General features: G+C 32.6%; 1 protein-coding gene across 3 annotated transcripts; it reads right to left on the bottom strand.

Annotated features, from left to right (window-relative positions):
• Positions 1 to 926: 926 nt before the first annotated feature.
• Positions 927 to 18,586, bottom strand: LOC111992686 (probable inactive purple acid phosphatase 27). 3 transcript variants are annotated; one of them, XM_065770181.1, is made up of 12 exons: positions 18,270 to 18,586; positions 5,224 to 5,315; positions 4,960 to 5,026; positions 4,738 to 4,860; positions 4,526 to 4,618; positions 4,126 to 4,255; positions 3,347 to 3,428; positions 3,129 to 3,261; positions 2,708 to 2,913; positions 2,479 to 2,604; positions 1,940 to 2,249; positions 927 to 1,355 (listed from the first exon to the last, which is right to left on the bottom strand). In XM_065770181.1, exons 1-12 carry the CDS (start codon positions 18,453 to 18,455, stop codon positions 1,050 to 1,052), a joined length of 1,854 nt encoding a protein of 617 aa, XP_065626253.1. In that variant the 5' UTR covers positions 18,456 to 18,586; the 3' UTR covers positions 927 to 1,049. The 3 variants fall into 3 exon arrangements, with proteins under 3 accessions (XP_065626253.1, XP_023880317.1, XP_065626254.1); XM_024024549.2 differs by lacking the exon at positions 18,270 to 18,586 and adding an exon at positions 6,747 to 7,093; XM_065770182.1 differs by lacking the exon at positions 18,270 to 18,586 and adding an exon at positions 5,430 to 5,483.
• Between the last annotated feature and the right edge of the window lie 1,892 nt (positions 18,587 to 20,478).

The following is a 20,478-nucleotide window of genomic DNA, read 5'->3' as shown; positions in this document are numbered from 1 at the left end:
AGTTTTTGTATTTAAGTTCCTCTAACATTTCTTTTTCAATTGATAATATAGGTAATCTATTTAATCTTTCTTGTGACATAGTAGACCTTAAATAAGATTTTATTAATTTTAATTTTGAAAAACTTCTTTCTGTAGATGCAATCGTAATTCTATAGATAAATAAAACACAATTTATAATTAAAATAATAATTTAACTAAAAATAAAATTTAAAGTATAGAACAATAGAACTTGATTATTGTAATTTTTTTAAAGTCATGACCACTTTAAAGTTTAAACCTACACAAACAAAAATTAATTTAATACATAATTTAATAAATTAGTGTCACTATAATACAAATGAGTTAATATGATACACTTTAAATTATTAATTGGTATAATAATTTATAATAATAGATAAAGTGTCGGATTAAAAAAAAACAAAAACAAAGGTAAGAAACTGTGTAAGTTATAAAACTGTGGTCTGTGGGTTGTACTCCTGTGCAAAAAAATAGTGAGAAACTCCAGCCTGTAATCCACTACCCCTATCATCCTATGGCAAGGTTTTAAATAAAAAACGTGTCCTATCAATTCTTATGGCTGAAAGGGGTCCAAAGATGGGCAGAATTAGAAAAGCCATCATAGCAAAGCTGTAAAAAACGTGTCCGATCCCATCAAATTAACAATTGTGCAGTGTCTATCGTTTCTTTCAAAAAAAAGAAAAAGAAAATTTATTGTGCAGTGAGTATAAAACAAACTGTAAGATACATCTTCCCAAAAAAAAAAAAAAATTGTGAGATACAATAAATTGTTTTCACAGTACAAGCGTATTAGCCATGAAAACTGCAGGTCAAACTCATAATTGAGACTCATATGGACTTCGTATTTTGCGAAAGCAGGAAAAAGAAAAAATTATAGTAAAAGCTAAATAGACAAAAACAGGAAGAAATAATGGAGCAAGGAACTACTGGGAATAGAAATTCAAAATTTAGTTTTAACAAAACATTTGCAGCAATGCAAATATTGATGTTTATTACATAAATTTCCTCCAAAGGAAGTTTAAGATAAAAGTTCAAGATGCCCAAGTGCTTGTTCCACAACTGTCGTGTACACATGCCAAGATATCTCTGTACTCTCTATGAATAGTGAAGGAATCATATACCTTTCCATCACTGCTTTTCTTGTACTCAAAAAGAAGAGAGGAGCGATTGAATGCTGTTAGTTTGACAAATCCAAAGTCGAAATCTCTGTATAAACTCCAATTGGGTATCCCTATGAAGGATGTTCCTAGGTGATGCCCTCCCCCTCCAACAACAACATGGATGGTTCCGTTCATGGTGCCCGAATAATGGGACACTTCTGAATTAACACATACATTCTACACCACCAGCATTGATAATACAAGATTAGAGAAAATGGAATGCAAGTGATCTTAAAGATATTTGGTGAATGCACTATCTGGAAATTCAAAAGAGAAACAGTAATGCTAAGTTAAAGAGTTGGCTAAGAAATAAAGCATTGCGGTCTACATTGCTTATTGTGTTACCCTTTATTGCATAACAATAGGCGTTTGCAGTAAGTAGTGCAGTTGAGCCTCTGACATTATCTAGAAAGCCTAAGAGTTTATATTCAACCTTCCTAATGGTTTCCAAAATGTCCAAATATTATCCAAAACATTCAATTATGTATTTTTTTTAATGGCTACCTTGTCCTAAGTGTTCACACTATGCCAATACCCTTAAAATTAACTCTAAAAAGACATACTAATAGCCCGTGACTAAGCATCTCCAGGCAGCAGTTACTGCATCTATTCAGCAATGCAGAATGCAGCATTCAATGATGGTGTGTCATGAGTTGTATAGAGACTAACTCATGGTGAAATCAATTAATTTAGCTAATGTATACATGAGAAAGAGTTATGCATGCATATTCAAATTACATCCCATTTTGATCTATCCGTACCTGGTAAATGGGGCATGTCCTTTCATAATCATGGACATGGCCATAAAATGCAATATCTACCCTGTACTTCTGCCAAAGCTTCTGCATGTCATCCCTTCCCATGGGCTCTGAAAATGAGCCCTCTTGGCCGAACCAATCGTTAGAGGAATACCCAAGAGGACGATGAGCAGCAAAGATCAACCAAGGTTGTTTTCGCCTATCAACTGATGCAAGGCACTTCTCAATGAACTTATACTGTTCCGAACCCTCTCTCCAGTCATGCTCAGTGTCAGCTATACAGAAGTGAAACATGCCATAATCCGTTGAATACCTATACATAAATGACAATTATGGTCACAAAACTTAGAATGAAGGACATACTCCACAACAAACAAATCAATGTAAGAGAAATGGACCAAACTGATTGTTGGAAAGGTTTGGCAACTCCTCTAATTTTACTTTCATCTAAAAATAAAAACACCTTCAATTTTTGTAGGACTCTCTATATTCAAACAATAACAAGGGTGTGCAAATGTAAAGAACATATAAATTCAATTTACCAGAACTTAGCTCTGTTCTCAGCAGGAACATAGTATAAGGTCTCAGCAATCACACCACATTCCCCACCTGAATCTGTACCAGTATAGAAGGAACCTGAATCCGGCCAATCACGTTCATGATTACCACTGCAAGATGATCAATTGAAAGATTCATTAACCAGTTTTATCAAGTAAGACATATAATCTGATTTTTATTATAGATGGAAACAAGTAGTGATCAATTACAAACCTTGCAACCATATATGGAACAGTAGATGTAATGGGCTCCACCTGTTGCAGGAATTGATCCCAATCTGCAATGTATCCATCTGCATATGCTATATCTCCTATATGGAATACTATATCATAATTTGGCAAGTCCCTGATGAGTTGGTCTGTAGTGTTAAGTGCACCGGGATCTTTATTAGCATATTCAGTTGAACCGTCGCGTTCTCCCTAAAGCATACAAGAAGAAATGTGATTTTTCCCCAATCCATCATTTACAAGAAACTCAAACATGACTCAAATTTTTAACATTATACTAATAAAAATTTTGATGGATTTGTATTAATAGTTGGTTTGGAACATTATAGTTTTTTTTTCCTTCAAAAAATTGTGACTGCTTCATTCAATTTTATTTTTGATTGGTTATTCATTTGAGTTTGTTTTACCTTCCCCATGTCACCAAATATTATAACACGCTGTAATGTGTCCTGTCCAGGATATGGGGAGGATTTGAAAGAATGAGTTTTGCTCCAGATATATGAACCATTAGATAGGATATGACCCATCCTGTAAGAGTACCTGGAATACCATCATAGCAAACTTTAGCATATATTATTAAGACTTTCATAACACTTCAATGTCAAGAAATAAGTTAAATACATACACAGTGTTTGGCCACAAATTTGTTAAGAAACTCGTATGTGTAAAACCAAGATCGCGCCAGCCAACAGTCCGTGCAGGCGCACCTACAGGGTAAGAAAGAAATCTCTATATGTTATAACATACAATTCATAGAATTTCTCCAATGAAAAGTGGGAAGAAAAAAAATTTAGATGTAAAAAGCTGTGCTCAGAGTAATAAAAAATCATACTCAAAACATTGTATCCATTCATAAAGAAGAAATAAGCAAATTATCAATCAAAAACATTGTATCCATATATAATTATGAATTGGCAGGATTTTCAAGCATAAACTTTCTATTGTGCTCTAAGAAGGAATGAATGGCTACAATTGCACACTGGTTATTAAAAATCTGTAGCTTTCGTTGAAGGCAAGAGGACAAATCCCATGTTATGGTGTGTTACCAGTTACTAAATTACTATAAGTCACTTGAGAAACACAGTTGCCAGCAATCCAGGAAAAGGCATGGTACTTTATAGTTTATATTGTGGAAGCACTCTTGGATGGGTAATTAGGACTATAGGTGAAAAATTTTAGACAACTTAAGAGCTTCAACATATAGTTGTAATATTAGTTAATGATTGCAAATCTCAAATGCACTTGACAACTGTTGATTGCTTTGTGACAGTTTACTGATACAAGAAATAAGTGAATAATCATGAACTTTTATCATCATTAAATCAGGCATAGTGTGATCTAATTGGAATTCATAGTTAAATTATGTAATGTGGTAAAATCAGGAGTAGGTGAAGTATAACATACCACACATGCTGTTCTGTTCAATCGTCAATGTTCCAGCTGGGGATCGCATATGTGTGTCTCCATGGAGACCCCACTCAACAAATGGAACAGCTTCATCTATGGAATAGCCACTCGTCCATGTTACTGTCATCTGCATGACATCAAAAAATTATTTACATATTTTTTTCTGATCTAAGATGCACACATGTCCCAGCAAGTCTAAACTAGTGTCGATTAACCAAAGTTCTAGAGTTAATTTAAGTCATTCTCCTTGCAAACATGCTTTGCACATAAATTTACAAGAGAGGGAAAAAACAGAAAAGATTAACAAAGTTATCATATATTGCTTAGGAACTGAGACCTAAAAAAATTATTTCTATCAGAAGATTCTAAAGGGAACTTTCAATGAGTGTACACTTACTTCATTCCAGGATTTTCCATTAGCAAGGCGTGCAAATAGAGGTGCGTTAGGATTGACAAATGAAATGTAATTTGAAACTGAGACGAGCTTAGGCTGCAATATTTAATAAAGTAATTACTTATTAGTCGCATGATATAGTTATTGACAAATCATGGTGAAAATTAGTTAAGTGTTATAGAAGTATAGTAAGAGATGCAGATGGTTGGACACACATTTGACAAACCGCCTGAAAACAATGCAAAGGAGAAGTCTGCCCTTTGATTGATCAACTGGAACTTCAAAGAAGCTTTGCCCGTTTTGGCATACTCTGAATCGGAGAAATTTGCGTACTTATACTGGAAGAAAAACATTTATGTCACATAGGTTAGAGAAGCAAAAACCAAGATGTTTATGTGTTCCTTTAATCTCAGTTTCAAGATTTACACTGTACACACCTTTATTGGACTTGTACATAAATATGGAGACTCGGCTTCATCATTTTCTGCTGGACAGGTTGATGAGCTGCCATTTCAAAACAATCAACTTCTAGCTAGACTAATAGAAGATGCAAAATTACTACATAATACTGCTCTCAATGGAATCGTCCTAGAAAAAATTTTTAATCCTTGAAGTTAATATAAGTTGTGTTCTATTCAACATTGCTGAGTCCAGTAAACAATTAGCTAGACAGTTCATAGTGACACAAAGATGTACATTACTTGAATTTTGCAGGAGAGAAAACTGCGACCCAATCATCATTGGAAGGATTTGGATTTACAAGAGCAACGGTCACCCATGCTGTGTCCTCACCCTGTAATCATATATCAAACTACATGTCATAACCTTTAATTTGTACATGTAAAAACAATGTTATGGTCACAAAAGGTTGAACGTATAATCCAAGTTTCTGAAAAAATTTACTTAATGATTGAGTGTCGGCAATCGTTATTATGGGCCATGACATGGTTTCTGGTTTCTATGTCTATCAATGACACAAATAGCCAAAATAGCCAATTCAACAAGAATAAGGATGTCCAAAAAAAAAAAATGTTAGGGACACAAAAAAGCCAACAACTTTTGACGAGTTGTGAGTTGTGAAGACGTGGACCTACCATTTTTTTCCACTACTCACAACTCGCCACATGATGAGTTATGGCAAAAGAAGTAGATTTTTTAGCATTCTTAGCATTGCTCGCCAAAAAACCTTGTGGTTTCGTGACACTATTTTCCTTTGGAAGAGAGCTTAGGATCAAATCTCTAGTCTTCGACTTGTGAGGAGGGGGGATTTTATATGTGTATTAAATCAAGAACAAAATTTAAGTACAATTCCTTAAATGTAACACATTAGGTTCTCCAATCATATTTAATGACGTGACTGTATTATGAGTCATATAGTTAAATTTAATTGTCCTTAAAGGCATGTTTGGATTGCGTTTCTCCCATGCGCGTCTGCATCTGGCTTCTTTTATTTTTATTTTTTTTGGGAGAAGTGCATTTCAAGTTTGGCAGTGGTCCCGTGCACTGTTCATGGGACCCATAAACATTTTTGTTCAACAAAACTTTCATTAAAAATGGGTCCTACAGCACTATTCACACATTTAAAAATTATTTTTCTACAATATTTTTACTTTTCAGTTTTCAGTAAAATAAGCGATATCTAAATGCACACTAAAAAAAAAAAACACATCTTATGCTAGTTAATATAGTCATATGGTTGAATTTAATTAGAGAATTTAAGGTATAGCCCTTAAGGAATTGTAACCAAGTTAGAACATACATAGTTAACAATTAACCTCAAATTTCCACATAAAATCCTCCCAATTCTTTTCCCATCTGTATGGCTATTTGACTTATGCGTGCACAACCAATCGTTCACAAAAACCCAATCCATCTTATATTAATGCATGCAGGGACACACCTACCATACACAGACAAAATAGATATTATAAAAAATAAAAAATAAAAGATGTATGTAGCTCAATGTTTGAGCGAGGAGTCGAACTATCACATTATTATTTTTTAATTAATATTACTTTTTTTTATTTTTTTTTATAAATTTGGTAAGACGAACTGTCACATTAGGGGGTGGGGAAGAGAAGAAGATTAAGCCTTACATAAAAATGAGAATACAAATCCTCCATTTCATTCTCAATATCCCGCTTTATACTTCACCAAACTATAGTATGTCATATGATTAGTAGAGTATAAAATCGAAGGACAAAGGATACTTAATTAGTGGTACCTTCAAGCCAAGAATGAGCGGGTTCGCTTTGAGGGAGACCGAGGTACTGAGTGCAACAGTCGTCTTATAAACGTTGATTTTGGATAATGGATGCTTGTCAAATTCATGAACACGGTGAGCCGAAGCCAAGCACCAAAAGAACACAATGGTAAACAATTTCAGGTAGCTGGGAGAGCTGTGTCCCATGTCTCTAACTTTTTTCTTTGTATTATTATGATTTTGTTAAGAAGTAGAAGTAGAATAACACTGAGTGAAGGAATATATAGAGAGAAGAAAGCAAAGAAACTTAGCTAAAGTTTCAAGAAAACCATGCACAAGAGGTTTAGGCAGTGCATGAGAACTAGAAAAACGATTCTAGGTGTTATTATTATATAGAAGCAAAGCGTTGTTCCATAATAATAAAATATACCGTGGAAGTCAGGGCGGCTCAACAACTTCTGGCCTTGGGCGGAAATTTTAAATGAAGCATTTTTATAATTAAATATTAATAAAATAATATATATATATATATATATTGAATTTTTTTATTTAAAATCTATTTTTCTTGCTTTTTGAGATGCAAAATTACTAATTAAGTTTTTGTATTTAAGTTCCTCTAACATTTCTTTTTCAATTGATAATATAGGTAATCTATTTAATCTTTCTTGTGACATAGTAGACCTTAAATAAGATTTTATTAATTTTAATTTTGAAAAACTTCTTTCTGTAGATGCAATCGTAATTCTATAGATAAATAAAACACAATTTATAATTAAAAATAATAATTTAACTAAAAATAAAATTTAAAGTATAGAACAATAGAACTTGATTATTGTAATTTTTTTAAAGTCATGACCACTTTAAAGTTTAAACCTACACAAACAAAAATTAATTTAATACATAATTTAATAAATTAGTGTCACTATAATACAAATGAGTTAATATGATACACTTTAAATTATTAATTGGTATAATAATTTATAATAATAGATAAAGTGTCGGATTAAAAAAAAACAAAACAAAGGTAAGAAACTGTGTAAGTTATAAAACTGTGGTCTGTGGGTTGTACTCCTGTGCAAAAAAATAGTGAGAAACTCCAGCCTGTAATCCACTACCCCTATCATCCTATGGCAAGGTTTTAAATAAAAAACGTGTCCTATCAATTCTTATGGCTGAAAGGGGTCCAAAGATGGGCAGAATTAGAAAAGCCATCATAGCAAAGCTGTAAAAAACGTGTCCGATCCCATCAAATTAACAATTGTGCAGTGTCTATCGTTTCTTTCAAAAAAAAGAAAAAGAAAATTTATTGTGCAGTGAGTATAAAACAAACTAAAAATATATATAATTTAAGATATAACAATAAACGCTAAATTATTCTATTACATAATAATAAACACTAAATCATACTATATAATAGAATAATATTATATTCTTATCTACTATCTTTAATTCTTTATAATTTAATTGGATAACATTTAATAATCAAAGAAAACAAAAAATAATAATAATAATAATAACTTAAAACACAAAACAAAATTGTATCAACCTGATTTAGAGTTCTAAAAAACACAAAAAAATTTCAACCTAAAGCAGAGATGCAAGAAAAATAAAAATCCACCAAAAAATTGAGAGAGAGAGAGAGAGAACCTTTTTGTGAGGAAAAATTATGCAAAAAAATTGAAGAGATGATAACAAATTTATAGTAAGAAGAGTGAATAAGAAAATACAAATAAAGGAAGAACACTAAAACCTTTTAGGGCCAAAGTGTTGATTTTTCATTATAGTAAGGGTGCAAAGGACACAATTTAATAATTAAAAATTGTGTAGGACAAATATAATTTTGTCATGATAATACACATGTAATCTTAAGTCAATAAACTTGCGCTAAGTCACAAGATCATCACGAGAATCAAGATTTCAATTTTGATTGAAGCTTCATATATATAGAAAAGGAAGTGGTGTCCTAATTTTTTGGCAAGATATTCCACTTCTTATCCATGAGACATCTTGAAAATCTTATAATCCGATAATATGGTTCATTGAACATGGGACTTTTAGGTTTGTGTCACAAGACCAATAATTCAATGCAGAAGCATATATTTGTTTATCGAAAAAAATGATTTAGGACAGGTCATTTTTACAATTGTATCATACAAGCAACCTTATATTTGACCAATCAACCTGTGAGAGCATGATTAGAGCCTTGGAGCCCTTGTTCAAAAAATATGAGTGACTTTTAAGTCTCCAGTTAGTGTGTAAGGTACTTAACAAAAGAAATTACAGTGTGAGGAACCTTTTTTTTTTTTTGGGAGTGAATACTGTGAGGCTCCTACCTAGAAATTATTGTTTGGGGGAATAACTATTTGCATAATCCACTTTCATCCATTTGTAATTCCATTGCATTTTTTTAATAAATAAAATCTATATTCAGTTCATAGTCTGAAACTCTACCCTATAATAGTGTTAACTATTTTAGGGGAAAAAAAAAAACTCTCCCTATCTTTCAAAGTGTATATATATATATATATATATTTTTAATTTAAGAATTTGACTTTTAAGCGTGCCATTCATCACAGTAGCTTTTGTTGATTCAATTTCCTTTTAAAATCTCTCAATTTTTTTTTTCTCAATTGTTTAGTCTTCTATATTTTATAAAAATTATTCAAATAAGATAGATTCAACCATTTTCGTCATATAAGAGGAATCAGTCAAGTGAAAAGCATCTGCAACATTTATGCTTTCAAAACATACCGAGTTTATATTTGACAACCTAAACATATCAATACCCAAGTGTGCTTAAAGAAATCAAAATACTAATGTTTATTTGGACCAATGACATATAATGGTCAAAGAGAAAGACTAGCCGAGTAAAATCTATCAAAGTATACTAAACTTAAAATCTATTTAAGTATACCATTTTTCCTCTTTCTTGTGTGTTTGTTTCAAATATATATATATATATATAAACTATTATATTTTAGTTTTGTTATACACGTGTGTAACTCATTTTCTAATTATCTTATTAAATCAATGCACCATCATCCTCTTTATTCTCATTTTTTAATTAACAGGTCGCCATCTTGTAATAAATAAAAAATCTTAAGATTTTTTGGCTCTTGATGTAAATAAGATTTTTTTTATTTTTTATTTTTTTACACTCACTCAATTTGAAAAAAATAAAAAATCATAATTTTTTTCACAACTGCTATAACATGTTATGATTGGTGCTACTAAAAGTAGTATTATTGGTAGACTTATGTAAAAATGATAATACATTGATTGCAACTTTTTTTTTTTGAGAGAAAGAGTTTCAACCTATGGCGTTTGCCCCTAATAATAACTCTTTATTATCAGACCAAAACACTAATCTGTTTTGGTGTATACAGGGATTGAATTTCAGATCTCTTATACAACTATCAAAGATTTTACCAGTTGAGTTAACTGGAACCCACCACTAATTGCAACTTGTCACAACCAAAATTACAAAAATAATTATAATTTTTTTTGTATCCTCAATATTAATCATGGTATATTTATTTGCACCACCTTGTTTAATCCATAATTGTGTTTAAAAACTTGTGTACGCCGATTTGGGCCCCATTTCTCAATGTTTGATCCTTTCAGACTGAAAGTTCAGTTGAAAGCCCAGTTCAGCCATCTCCATTTCTGTATATTATTTTGAACCCAATAAAGAAAAGCCCAATTGTGATTTTTTTTTTCCCATATAAATTTTTAATGGAGTCAATTACATTCTAAAATGATTTTCACTATTGTGTGATTTTAGCCATTTTGTTTTGGAATTTCAACAATTAACTGAAATGGATGATAGTATAAAAAGATGAAAATGGGAGCCATAAAGAATTTTTTTTTTTTTTGGGTATAATTGTAAAAAAATAGCTGTAAAGTCATGCGTTAGATCATTTTTGAGGAACCAAATTCAGTGTTGAAAGTGACAACAAAATAACACATAACTTGCAAAATCCAAATGCAACAGATATTTATTATTATCATTTTCCTAATAAATAAGTTATTTCACTAATGTTGGGACACATAATTTGCCACAACTTTGTGTTATAACTTGTTACGTGGTGAGTTGTGATTGGTAAATGTATGATAGTGGACTATGCGGGGACACATTTTTACCAATCACAACTTAGTATATGGTGGCGAGTTGTGGACAAAATTGTGGCAAATTATGTGTCCCAGCATTACTCAACAGTAAGATACATCTTCCCAAAAAAAAAAAAAAATTGTGAGATACAATAAATTGTTTTCACAGTACAAGCGTATTAGCCATGAAAACTGCAGGTCAAACTCATAATTGAGACTCATATGGACTTCGTATTTTGCGAAAGCAGGAAAAAGAAAAAATTATAGTAAAAGCTAAATAGACAAAAACAGGAAGAAATAATGGAGCAAGGAACTACTGGGAATAGAAATTCAAAATTTAGTTTTAACAAAACATTTGCAGCAATGCAAATATTGATGTTTATTACATAAATTTCCTCCAAAGGAAGTTTAAGATAAAAGTTCAAGATGCCCAAGTGCTTGTTCCACAACTGTCGTGTACACATGCCAAGATATCTCTGTACTCTCTATGAATAGTGAAGGAATCATATACCTTTCCATCACTGCTTTTCTTGTACTCAAAAAGAAGAGAGGAGCGATTGAATGCTGTTAGTTTGACAAATCCAAAGTCGAAATCTCTGTATAAACTCCAATTGGGTATCCCTATGAAGGATGTTCCTAGGTGATGCCCTCCCCCTCCAACAACAACATGGATGGTTCCGTTCATGGTGCCCGAATAATGGGACACTTCTGAATTAACACATACATTCTACACCACCAGCATTGATAAGACAAGGTTAGGGAAAATGGAATGCAAGTGATCTTAAAAGATATTTGGTAATGTACTATCTGGAAATTCAAAAGAGAAACTGTAATGCTAAGTTAAAGTGTTGGCTAAGAAATGAAAAGCATTGCAGTTAACATTGCTTATCGTGTTAACCTTCTCTTTAGTTGTAATGCATAATTTTGCATAAATAATAGTTTACATTAAGTAGTGTAGTTAAGCCTCTGGCATTATCTAGAACGCCTCAGCTATGTCCAAATATTATCCAAAACCCGCAACTTTGTCTTTTTTTTAATGGTTACCTTCTCCTAAGTGTTCAAACTATGCCAATACCCTTAAAATTAACTCTAAAAAGACATACTGATAGCCTGTGATCAAGCACCTCTAGGCAGTAGTTACTGCATCTATTTGTTGGGAAATTGCCTCAAATTCCAATTATGACTTGGAAAGTCAATTAGGTTTTCTAGTTGAAGAAGGAAAAATTAATTTAGATTTCCTTGTTGCGGAAGGAAAGACTATTTCTTAGTGTGGAAAGAATGTCTATTCCTTATTAAAGAGGTAATATATTTCTAGTCCAAGAGAGTATGAAAAGAGTCTTATAAATAGACAATGTTACAAAGAATTTGATGGTTTTGGCCCAAAGATCCTCCTTACGGGAAAAGAGAAAATATAGTGTGAAACTAAGAGAGAAAAAAAGAGTTTTGCTTGGAAGAAAATAGAGAGAGGAAGCCGCACAAAAGAATTGAGAGAGCAGCCAAGAGAGAGCCGTTTAGAGAAAAAAGGCAGTCAAGTGAGAGCTGTGCCTAAAGAAGAAAATAGAAGGAAGAGAGCAAAGTGTTGCCGCTTTTGAGAAAGATAATTTGTGTGTGAGAGCAAAGAAAACAAGAGATATTTTTTTTTTAGCCATGAAACATACACAATAATTATTATAATTGATTTGATAGTAGTGAAATTATTCGAAGTTTGTCCCATGGTTTTTTCCTTCAAAGAGAAAGGGTTTTCCACGTAAATTTTTATTCATGTATGTGATTGTTGTTTTGAATTGCTAATATTATTGATAATATTATTTGGGACCCAACACTATTCAGCAATGCAGAATGCAGCATTCAATGATGGTGTGTCATGAGTTGCATAGAGACTAACTCATGGTGAAATCAATTAATTTAGCTAATGTATACATGAGAAAGAGCTACACATGAATGCACATTCAAATTAAATCTAATTTTTCTCTATCCGTACCTGGTAAATGGGGCATGTCCTTTCATAATCATGGACATGGCCATAAAATGCAATATCTACCCTGTACTTCTGCCAAAGCTTCTGCATGTCATCCCTTCCCATGGGCTCTGAAAATGAGCCCTCTTGGCCAAACCAATCGTTAGAGGAATACCCAAGGGGACGATGAGCAGCAAAGATCAACCAAGGTTGTTTTCGCCTATCAACTGATGCAAGGCACTTCTCAATGAACTTATACTGTTCTGAACCCTCTCTCCAGTCATGCTCAGTGAATCTGTACCAGTATAGAAGGAACCTGAATCCGGCCAATCACGTTCATGATTACCACTGCAAGATGATCAATTGAAAGATTTATTAACCAGTTTTATCAAGTAAGGCATATAATGTGATTTTTATTATAGATGGAAACAAGTAGTGATCAATTACACAAACCTTGCAACCATATATGGAACAGTAGATGCAATGGGCTCCACCTGTTGCAGGAATTGATCCCAATCTGCGATGTATCCATCTGCATATGCTATATCACCTATGTGGAATACTATATCATAATTTGGCAAGTCCTTGATGAGTTGGTCTGTAGTGTTAAGTGCACCAGGATCTTTATTAGCATATTCAGTTGAACCGTCGCGTTCTCCCTAGAGCATACAAGAAGAAATGTGATTTTCCCCCAATCCATCATTTACAAGAAACTCAAACATGACTCAAATTTTTAACATTATACTAATAAAAATTTTGATGGATTTGTATTAATAGTTGGTTTGGCATATTAGGGTTTTTTTTTTTTTCTTTCAAAAAATTGTGACTGCTTCATTCAAAATTTCTTTGGTTGGTTATTCATTCGAATTTGTTTTACCTTCCCCATGTCACCAAATATTATAACACGCTGTAATGAGTCCTGTCCAGGATATGGAGAGGATTTGAAAGAATGAGTGTTGCTCCAGATATATGAACCATTAGATAGGATATGACCCATTCTGTAAGAATACCTGAAATACCATCATAGCAAACTTTAGCATATATTTTTAAGACTTTCATAACACTTCAATGTCAAGAAATAAGTTAAATACATACACAGTGTTTGGCCACAAATTTGTTAAGAAACTCGTATGTGTAAAACCAAGATCACGCCAGCCAACAGTCCGTGCAGGTGCACCTACAAGGTAAGAAGGAAATCTCTTTATGTTACAATGTAAAATTCTCAGAATCTCTCCAATGAAAAGTGGGAAGAAAAAAATTTATTTGTAAAAATTTGTGCTCAGAGTAATAAGAAATCATACTCAAAACATTGTATCCATTCATAAAGAAGAAATAAACAAATTATCAATCCAAACATTGTATTGTATCCTTATATAATTATGAATTGGCAGGATTTTCAAGCATAAACTTTCTATTGTGCTCTAAGAAGGAATGAATGGCCACAATTGCGCACTGGTTATTAAAAATCTGTAGCTTTCTTTGAAGGCAAGAGGACAAATCCCATGTTATGGTGTGTTACCATTTACTATAAGTCACTTGAGAAACACAGTTGCCAGCAATCCAGGAAAGGCATGGTACTTTATAGTTTATATTGTGGAAGCACTCTTGGATGGGTAATTAGGACTATAGGTGAAAAGTTTTAGACAACTTAAGAGCTTCGGCATATAGTAGTAATATTAGTTAATGATTGCAAATCTCAAATGCACTTGACAACTGTTGATTGCTTTGGACAGTTTACTAATACAAGAAATAAGTGAATAATCAAGAACTTTTATCATCATTAAATCAAGCATAGTGTGATCTAATTGGAAGTCATGGTTAAATTATGAAATGTGGTGAAATCAGGAGTAGGTGAAGTATAACATACCACACATGCTGTTCTGTTCAATCGTCAATGTTCCAGCTGGGGATCGCATATGTGTGTCTCCATGGAGACCCCACTCAACAAATGGAACAGCTTCATCTATGGAATAGCCACTCGTCCATGTTACTGTCATCTGCATAACATCAAAAAATTATTTACATATTTTTTCTCTTCTAAGATGTACACATGTCCCAGCAAGGCTAAACTAGTGTCGATTAACCAAAGTTCTAGAGTTAATTCAAGTCATTCTCCTTGCAAACTTGCTTTGCACATAAATTTACAAGAGAGGCGAAAAAACAGAAAAGATTAACAAAGTTATCATATATTGCTTAGGAACTGAGACCTAAAAAAATTATTTCTATCAGATGATTCTGAAGGAAACTTTCAATGAGTGTACACTTACTTCATTCCAGGATTTTCCATTAGCAAGGCGTGCAAATAGAGGTGCTTTAGGATTGGCAAATGAAATGTAATTTGAAACTGAGACCAGCTTGGGCTGCAATATTTAATAAAGTAATTACTTATTAGTCACATGATTTAGTTATTGACAAATCATGGTGAAAATTAGTTAAGTGTTATAGAAGTATAGTAAGAGATGCAGATGGTTGGACACACATTTGACAAACCGCCTGAAAACAATGCAAAGGAGAAGTCTGCCCTTTGATTGATCAACTGGAACTTCAAAGAAGCTTTGCCCGTTTTGGCATACTTTGAATCGGAGAAATTTGCGTACTTATACTGGTAGAAAAACATTTATGTCACATTGGTTAGAGAAGCAAAAACCAAGATGTTTTATGTGTTACTTTAATTTCAGTTTCAAAATTTACACTGTACACACCTTTATTGGGCTTGTACATAAATATGGAGACTCGGCTTCATCATTTTCTGCTGGACAGGTTGATGAGCTGCTATTTCAAAACAATCAACTTCTAGCTAGACTAATAGAAGATGCAAAATTACTATATAATACTGCTCTCAATGGAATTGTACTAGAATTTTTTTTAATCCTTGAAGTTAATATAAGTCGTGTTCTATTCAACATTGCTGAGTCCAGAAAACAATTAGCTAGACAGTTCATAGTGACACAAAGGTGTGCATTACTTGAATTTTGCTGGAGAAAAAACTGCAACCCAATCATCATTGGAAGGATTTGGATTTACAAGTTCAACGGTCACCCATGCTGTGTCCTCACCCTGTAATCATATATCAAACTACGTGTCATTATAACCTTTGTACATGTAAAAACAATGTTATGGTCACAAAAGGTTGAATATATATAATCCAAGTTTCTAACAAAATTTACTTACTGATAGAGTGTCGGCAATAGTTATTATGGTCCAAATTATGGGCCATGACATGGTTTCTGGTTTCTATGTCTGTCAATGATGCAAATGGCCAAAACAGCCAATTCAAGAAGAATAAGGATGTAAAAAAAAAAAAAAAAAAGAAAAGAAAAGAAAAAAAAAAAGCTAGGGACACAAAAAAGTCAATTCACAACTTGCCACACAACTTGTGGCAAAATTTGTAGATTTTTTAGTGCCCTTAGCATTGCTCACCAAAAAATCTTGTAGTTTCGTGACACTATTTTCCTTTGGAAGAGAACTTAGGTTCAAATCTCTAGTCTTCCACTTGTGAGAAGGGGGATTTTACGTGTATTAAATCAAGAACAAAATTTAAGTACAAATCCTTAAGTGTAACACATTAGGTTCTCCAATCATATTTAATTATGTGACTGCATTATGAGTCATATGGTTTAATTTAATTGTCCTTAAGAGAAAATAACACATCTTATGCTAGTTAATACAATCATATGGTTGAATTTAATTAGGGAATTTAAGGTATAGCCCTTAGGGTCCGTTTCGTAGGAGAAGTGAAAAAGTGAGAGGATGAAAAATTAGTGGGAGGATGGAAAAGTGGCAGGATAGAAAATATTTGGTTTTCCCTCATGTGTGTTTGGTTGGAGGGGTGGAAAAGTGAGAGGGTGAAAAACTTTTTTGTTTAGTTGGAGAGAAAAAGGAGAGTAGAAATATGTAGTTTATATAAACTGACTATTATGTCATTGTTATATAACATATAAGAAATAGATATATTTACACTCATTAAATAATATAAAAATTAACATAAATACACACATATATATATATATTTATATTACTTTTTATTATTATTAATAATATTATTATTATATAATTTAAAATTTATGTGCAACAAAAATTGATTATGTAGACTTTATCCACATGATCATACGTAGACTGGGAAGATATTTTCAAAAAAAAAAAAAAACTTTATCTAACCATTGTTACGAGGGAAGATATTAAAAAAAAAGGAAAAAAGAANTCTCCAGTCATGCTCAGTGTCAGCTATACAGAAGTGAAACATGCCATAATCTGTTGAATACCTATATATAAATGACAATTATGGTCACAAAACTTAGAATGAAGGACATACTCCACAACAAACAAATCAATGTAAGTGAAATGGACCAAACTGATTGTTGGAAAAGTTTGGCAACTCCTCTAATTTTACTTTCATCTAAAAATAAAAACACCTTCAATTTTTGTAGGAATCTCTATATTCAAACAATAACAAGGGTGTGCAAATGTAAAGAACATATAAATTCAATTTACCAGAACTTAGCTCTGTTCTCAGCAGGAACATAGTATAAGGTCTCAGCAATCACACCACATTCCCCACCTGAATCTGTACCAGTATAGAAGGAACCTGAATCCGGCCAATCACGTTCATGATTACCACTGCAAGATGATCAATTGAAAGATTTATTAACCAGTTTTATCAAGTAAGGCATATAATGTGATTTTTATTATAGATGGAAACAAGTAAAAAAGAATGAGGAATATAATCAGGTCACGTTGCTGTGAGAGGTGTAGGTGAAATGAATAAAGTGAGGGTATTTGTGTAAATTACATCATTCAGCATTTTTTTCTTCCCATTTTCCTCCCAAATTGGGAGGATAAAAAAATGTGAGCCCAAAGGGATTATTTTCCTCTTTATTTTTTGTCTCACTTGTTTTCTCTCCTAAACCAAATATCGTGAAATGCCATTTTTCATCCTATTTTCTTATCTCTATTTTCCATCCTTCTTGTTTTCACCCCAACCAAACATACCCTAAGGAATTGTAACCAAGTTAGAACATATACATACTTACATAGTTAACAATTAACCTCAACTTTCCACATATAAAATCCTCCCAATCTTTTCCCATATGTATGGCTATTTAATTTATGCACAACCAATCGTTCAAAAAACCCAATCCATCTTATATTAATGCATGCAGAGACACACCTACCATACGCAGACAAAACAGATATTATATATTAAAAAAAAAAATGTATGTAGCTCAATGTTTGAGCGAGGAGTCGAACTATGATCACATTTTTTATTCTTAATATTACTATTTTAATTTGGTAAGGCAAACGGTCACATTAGGGGGTGGGAAAGAGAAGAAGATTAAGCGTTAGATAAAAATGAGAATACAAATCTTCCATTTCATTTTCAGTGTTCCACTTCATACTTCACCAAACTACAGTATGTCATATGATTAGTAGAGTATAAAATTGGACATTTAGGACAAAGGATATTAAATTAGCAGTACCTTCAAGCCGAGAATGAGCGGGTTCGCTTTGAGGGAGACCGAGTCACTGAGTGCAACAGTGGTCTTATAAATGTCGATCTTGGATAATGGATGCTTGTCATAGTCATGAGCACGGTGAGCCGAAGCCAAGCACCAAAAGAGCACAATGGTAAACAATTTCAGGCAGCTGCGAGAGAAGTCTTCCATGTCTCTCTAACTTTTTTACTTTGTATTATTATGGTTCTGTTAAGAAGTAGAATAACACTGAGGGAAGGAATATAAAGAGAGAAGAAAGCAAAGAAACTAAGCTAAAGTAGCAAGAAAACCATGTATTAAAGGTTTAGGCAGTGCATGAGAACCAGAAAAACGATTCTAGGTGTTATTATTATATAGAAGCAAATTCCATAATAATAAAATATACTGTGGAAGTCCACGTGCTTTTATACTGATTCACAAGCTTTTCACAAAATTTATAGATCTAATCCTTTTGAATAAATTATAACTCATTTTAAATCAATGGGTATGGGGTCCTATCAAGAAAAAAAAAGGGGACGGGAGAATAATATCTTTATATATTTTTTTTTATCACAAAGTTTATATTCAAAGGTCCAACTTTCTGGATCGTTGTCTAGCAAAGAAAATTTTTCTTGGTCATATCGAGATCTGCCGTGTGCAATCAATTGTTACAATGTTATTTTTTAATTTCTATAAAGCATGCTGAACTCGTTTTTCTATAATATAACTCATCTATTGTCCTCATTGTTCTCACTTTTTAATTTATTTTTCTCTCAACCAACCCATCCACACCATCAAATTCAGAAAAGAAAGGCAGAAGTTCCTTGCTATAATAATGGAGGTTGGAGAGATTTTTTTCATATGCTCCATATCTAGATTTATTTTGTTGGAGTTTCAGCGAAAACGCATTCACACAAACAAGAAATTAGTAAAATTACTTAAAGACAATGGTACATACAAATGTGGAAACTCAAACCTCCTAAGTCTCAATCACTGGCTAGATCATTCTCAATGCTTAATTTATTTCAAAATTGAAATAGACTTCTTTGATTTATAGAAATTTACCAACGTTCAAAAACATGAGAATAGGAATTACATCAATAACAAATCAGATACTAGCTAAAAACAAGGTACAATACTTGATTGGCCTCATAAACTCCCTAAAGATTGTGAACTACGTACTTTGATATAAACCAAATCAGGATCTGATATGGTCAAGCACCCACGTCCACCATCTCTGCACGTACTGGTTGCATCAGACAACAATGTTAGATGTGGTTCAATTAATTCCTTGAATACATCTTTGGACGACTCCAATTGATTGAGATATTCCACCATATACAATTGTGTTAGGTTATAAGACTTTAGGAACTAAATGTATTAGAACTTCAATCTATAATGTGTTGGCAAACCATGATCAAAACTTAGAGTCTAGATTTAGGCTGCTCAAAGTGTGTTTATGTATAAAGTTAGAATCAAGTGATTGCAGAATTTATTGGACTAAATCTGCAAGGCTTGATCGATCAAAAATTAGACTCGATCGATCGAACCTTGTGCAGATTATTTTTTCTACAAAATTTCTAACTCAGCCCAAGCCTATATGACATGTAGGGTTTTATATTTTGCTTCAATTATAAAAGGAAAAACTCTAGCCATGTTTTAGTTGTTGTTGATATGCTGTGTGTGTGAATCTTCTGTGAGATCCAGAGGTGTTTACCTCCATATACACTTAGGGTTATCAAAATCAAGATTGATGTTAAGAACTTGGTGATCTCTTTAGTTACTGTTTCAAGAGCTTTAAAAAAAAAAATACAAGTAAGAGAACTTGTGGTTGCTATAGATCAAAGAAAAAAGTAATCTATGGACTCGAAGTTATCACGTGGTCATGGTAGTAAGTTTTCTACTCGAGGTAGTAATAGAATGTTAGTGATCTAAATCTTATTGTACAAACTTCAATTCTTTCATAGTGGATCTGTTTTACTTTGAGGATAGCTAGGTTAAATCCTCCTCAGGTTTTTTATCGGTTTGGTTTTTCTGGGTTATCATATCGTTTGTTCTTTATATTTTCGCACTATTTACATTATATGATTTGAATGTGTTTAACCTTGATCTTATTAATGAACATGTTAATTAACTTGGCTTAATATTAGGTTAAACAACTTGTGTTTTAAGGGGTCTAAAAACGTACAAGTGGTATCAGAGCTGATTAGCTCTA

Source organism: Quercus suber, unplaced genomic scaffold, assembly GCF_002906115.3.
Source record: "Quercus suber isolate HL8 unplaced genomic scaffold, Cork oak 2.0 scaffold_3B, whole genome shotgun sequence".
In the NCBI taxonomy this organism is placed as follows: Eukaryota; Viridiplantae; Streptophyta; class Magnoliopsida; order Fagales; family Fagaceae; genus Quercus; species Quercus suber.
This window is presented reverse-complemented; position numbering and strand designations above follow the sequence as displayed.

Coding starts and splice junctions, on each gene's coding strand:
- LOC111992686 (XM_065770181.1), bottom strand. CDS start 18,455: ATGGAAGACTTCTCTCGCAGCTGCCTGAAATTGTTTACCATTGTGCTC. Junction 2,605..2,707: donor GTTCCATATATGGTTGCAAG/GTTTGTAATTGA, acceptor ATCATCTTGCAG/TGGTAATCATGAACGTGATT. Junction 2,250..2,478: donor GAGAACAGAGCTAAGTTCTG/GTAAATTGAATT, acceptor ATTTATGTATAG/GTATTCAACGGATTATGGCA.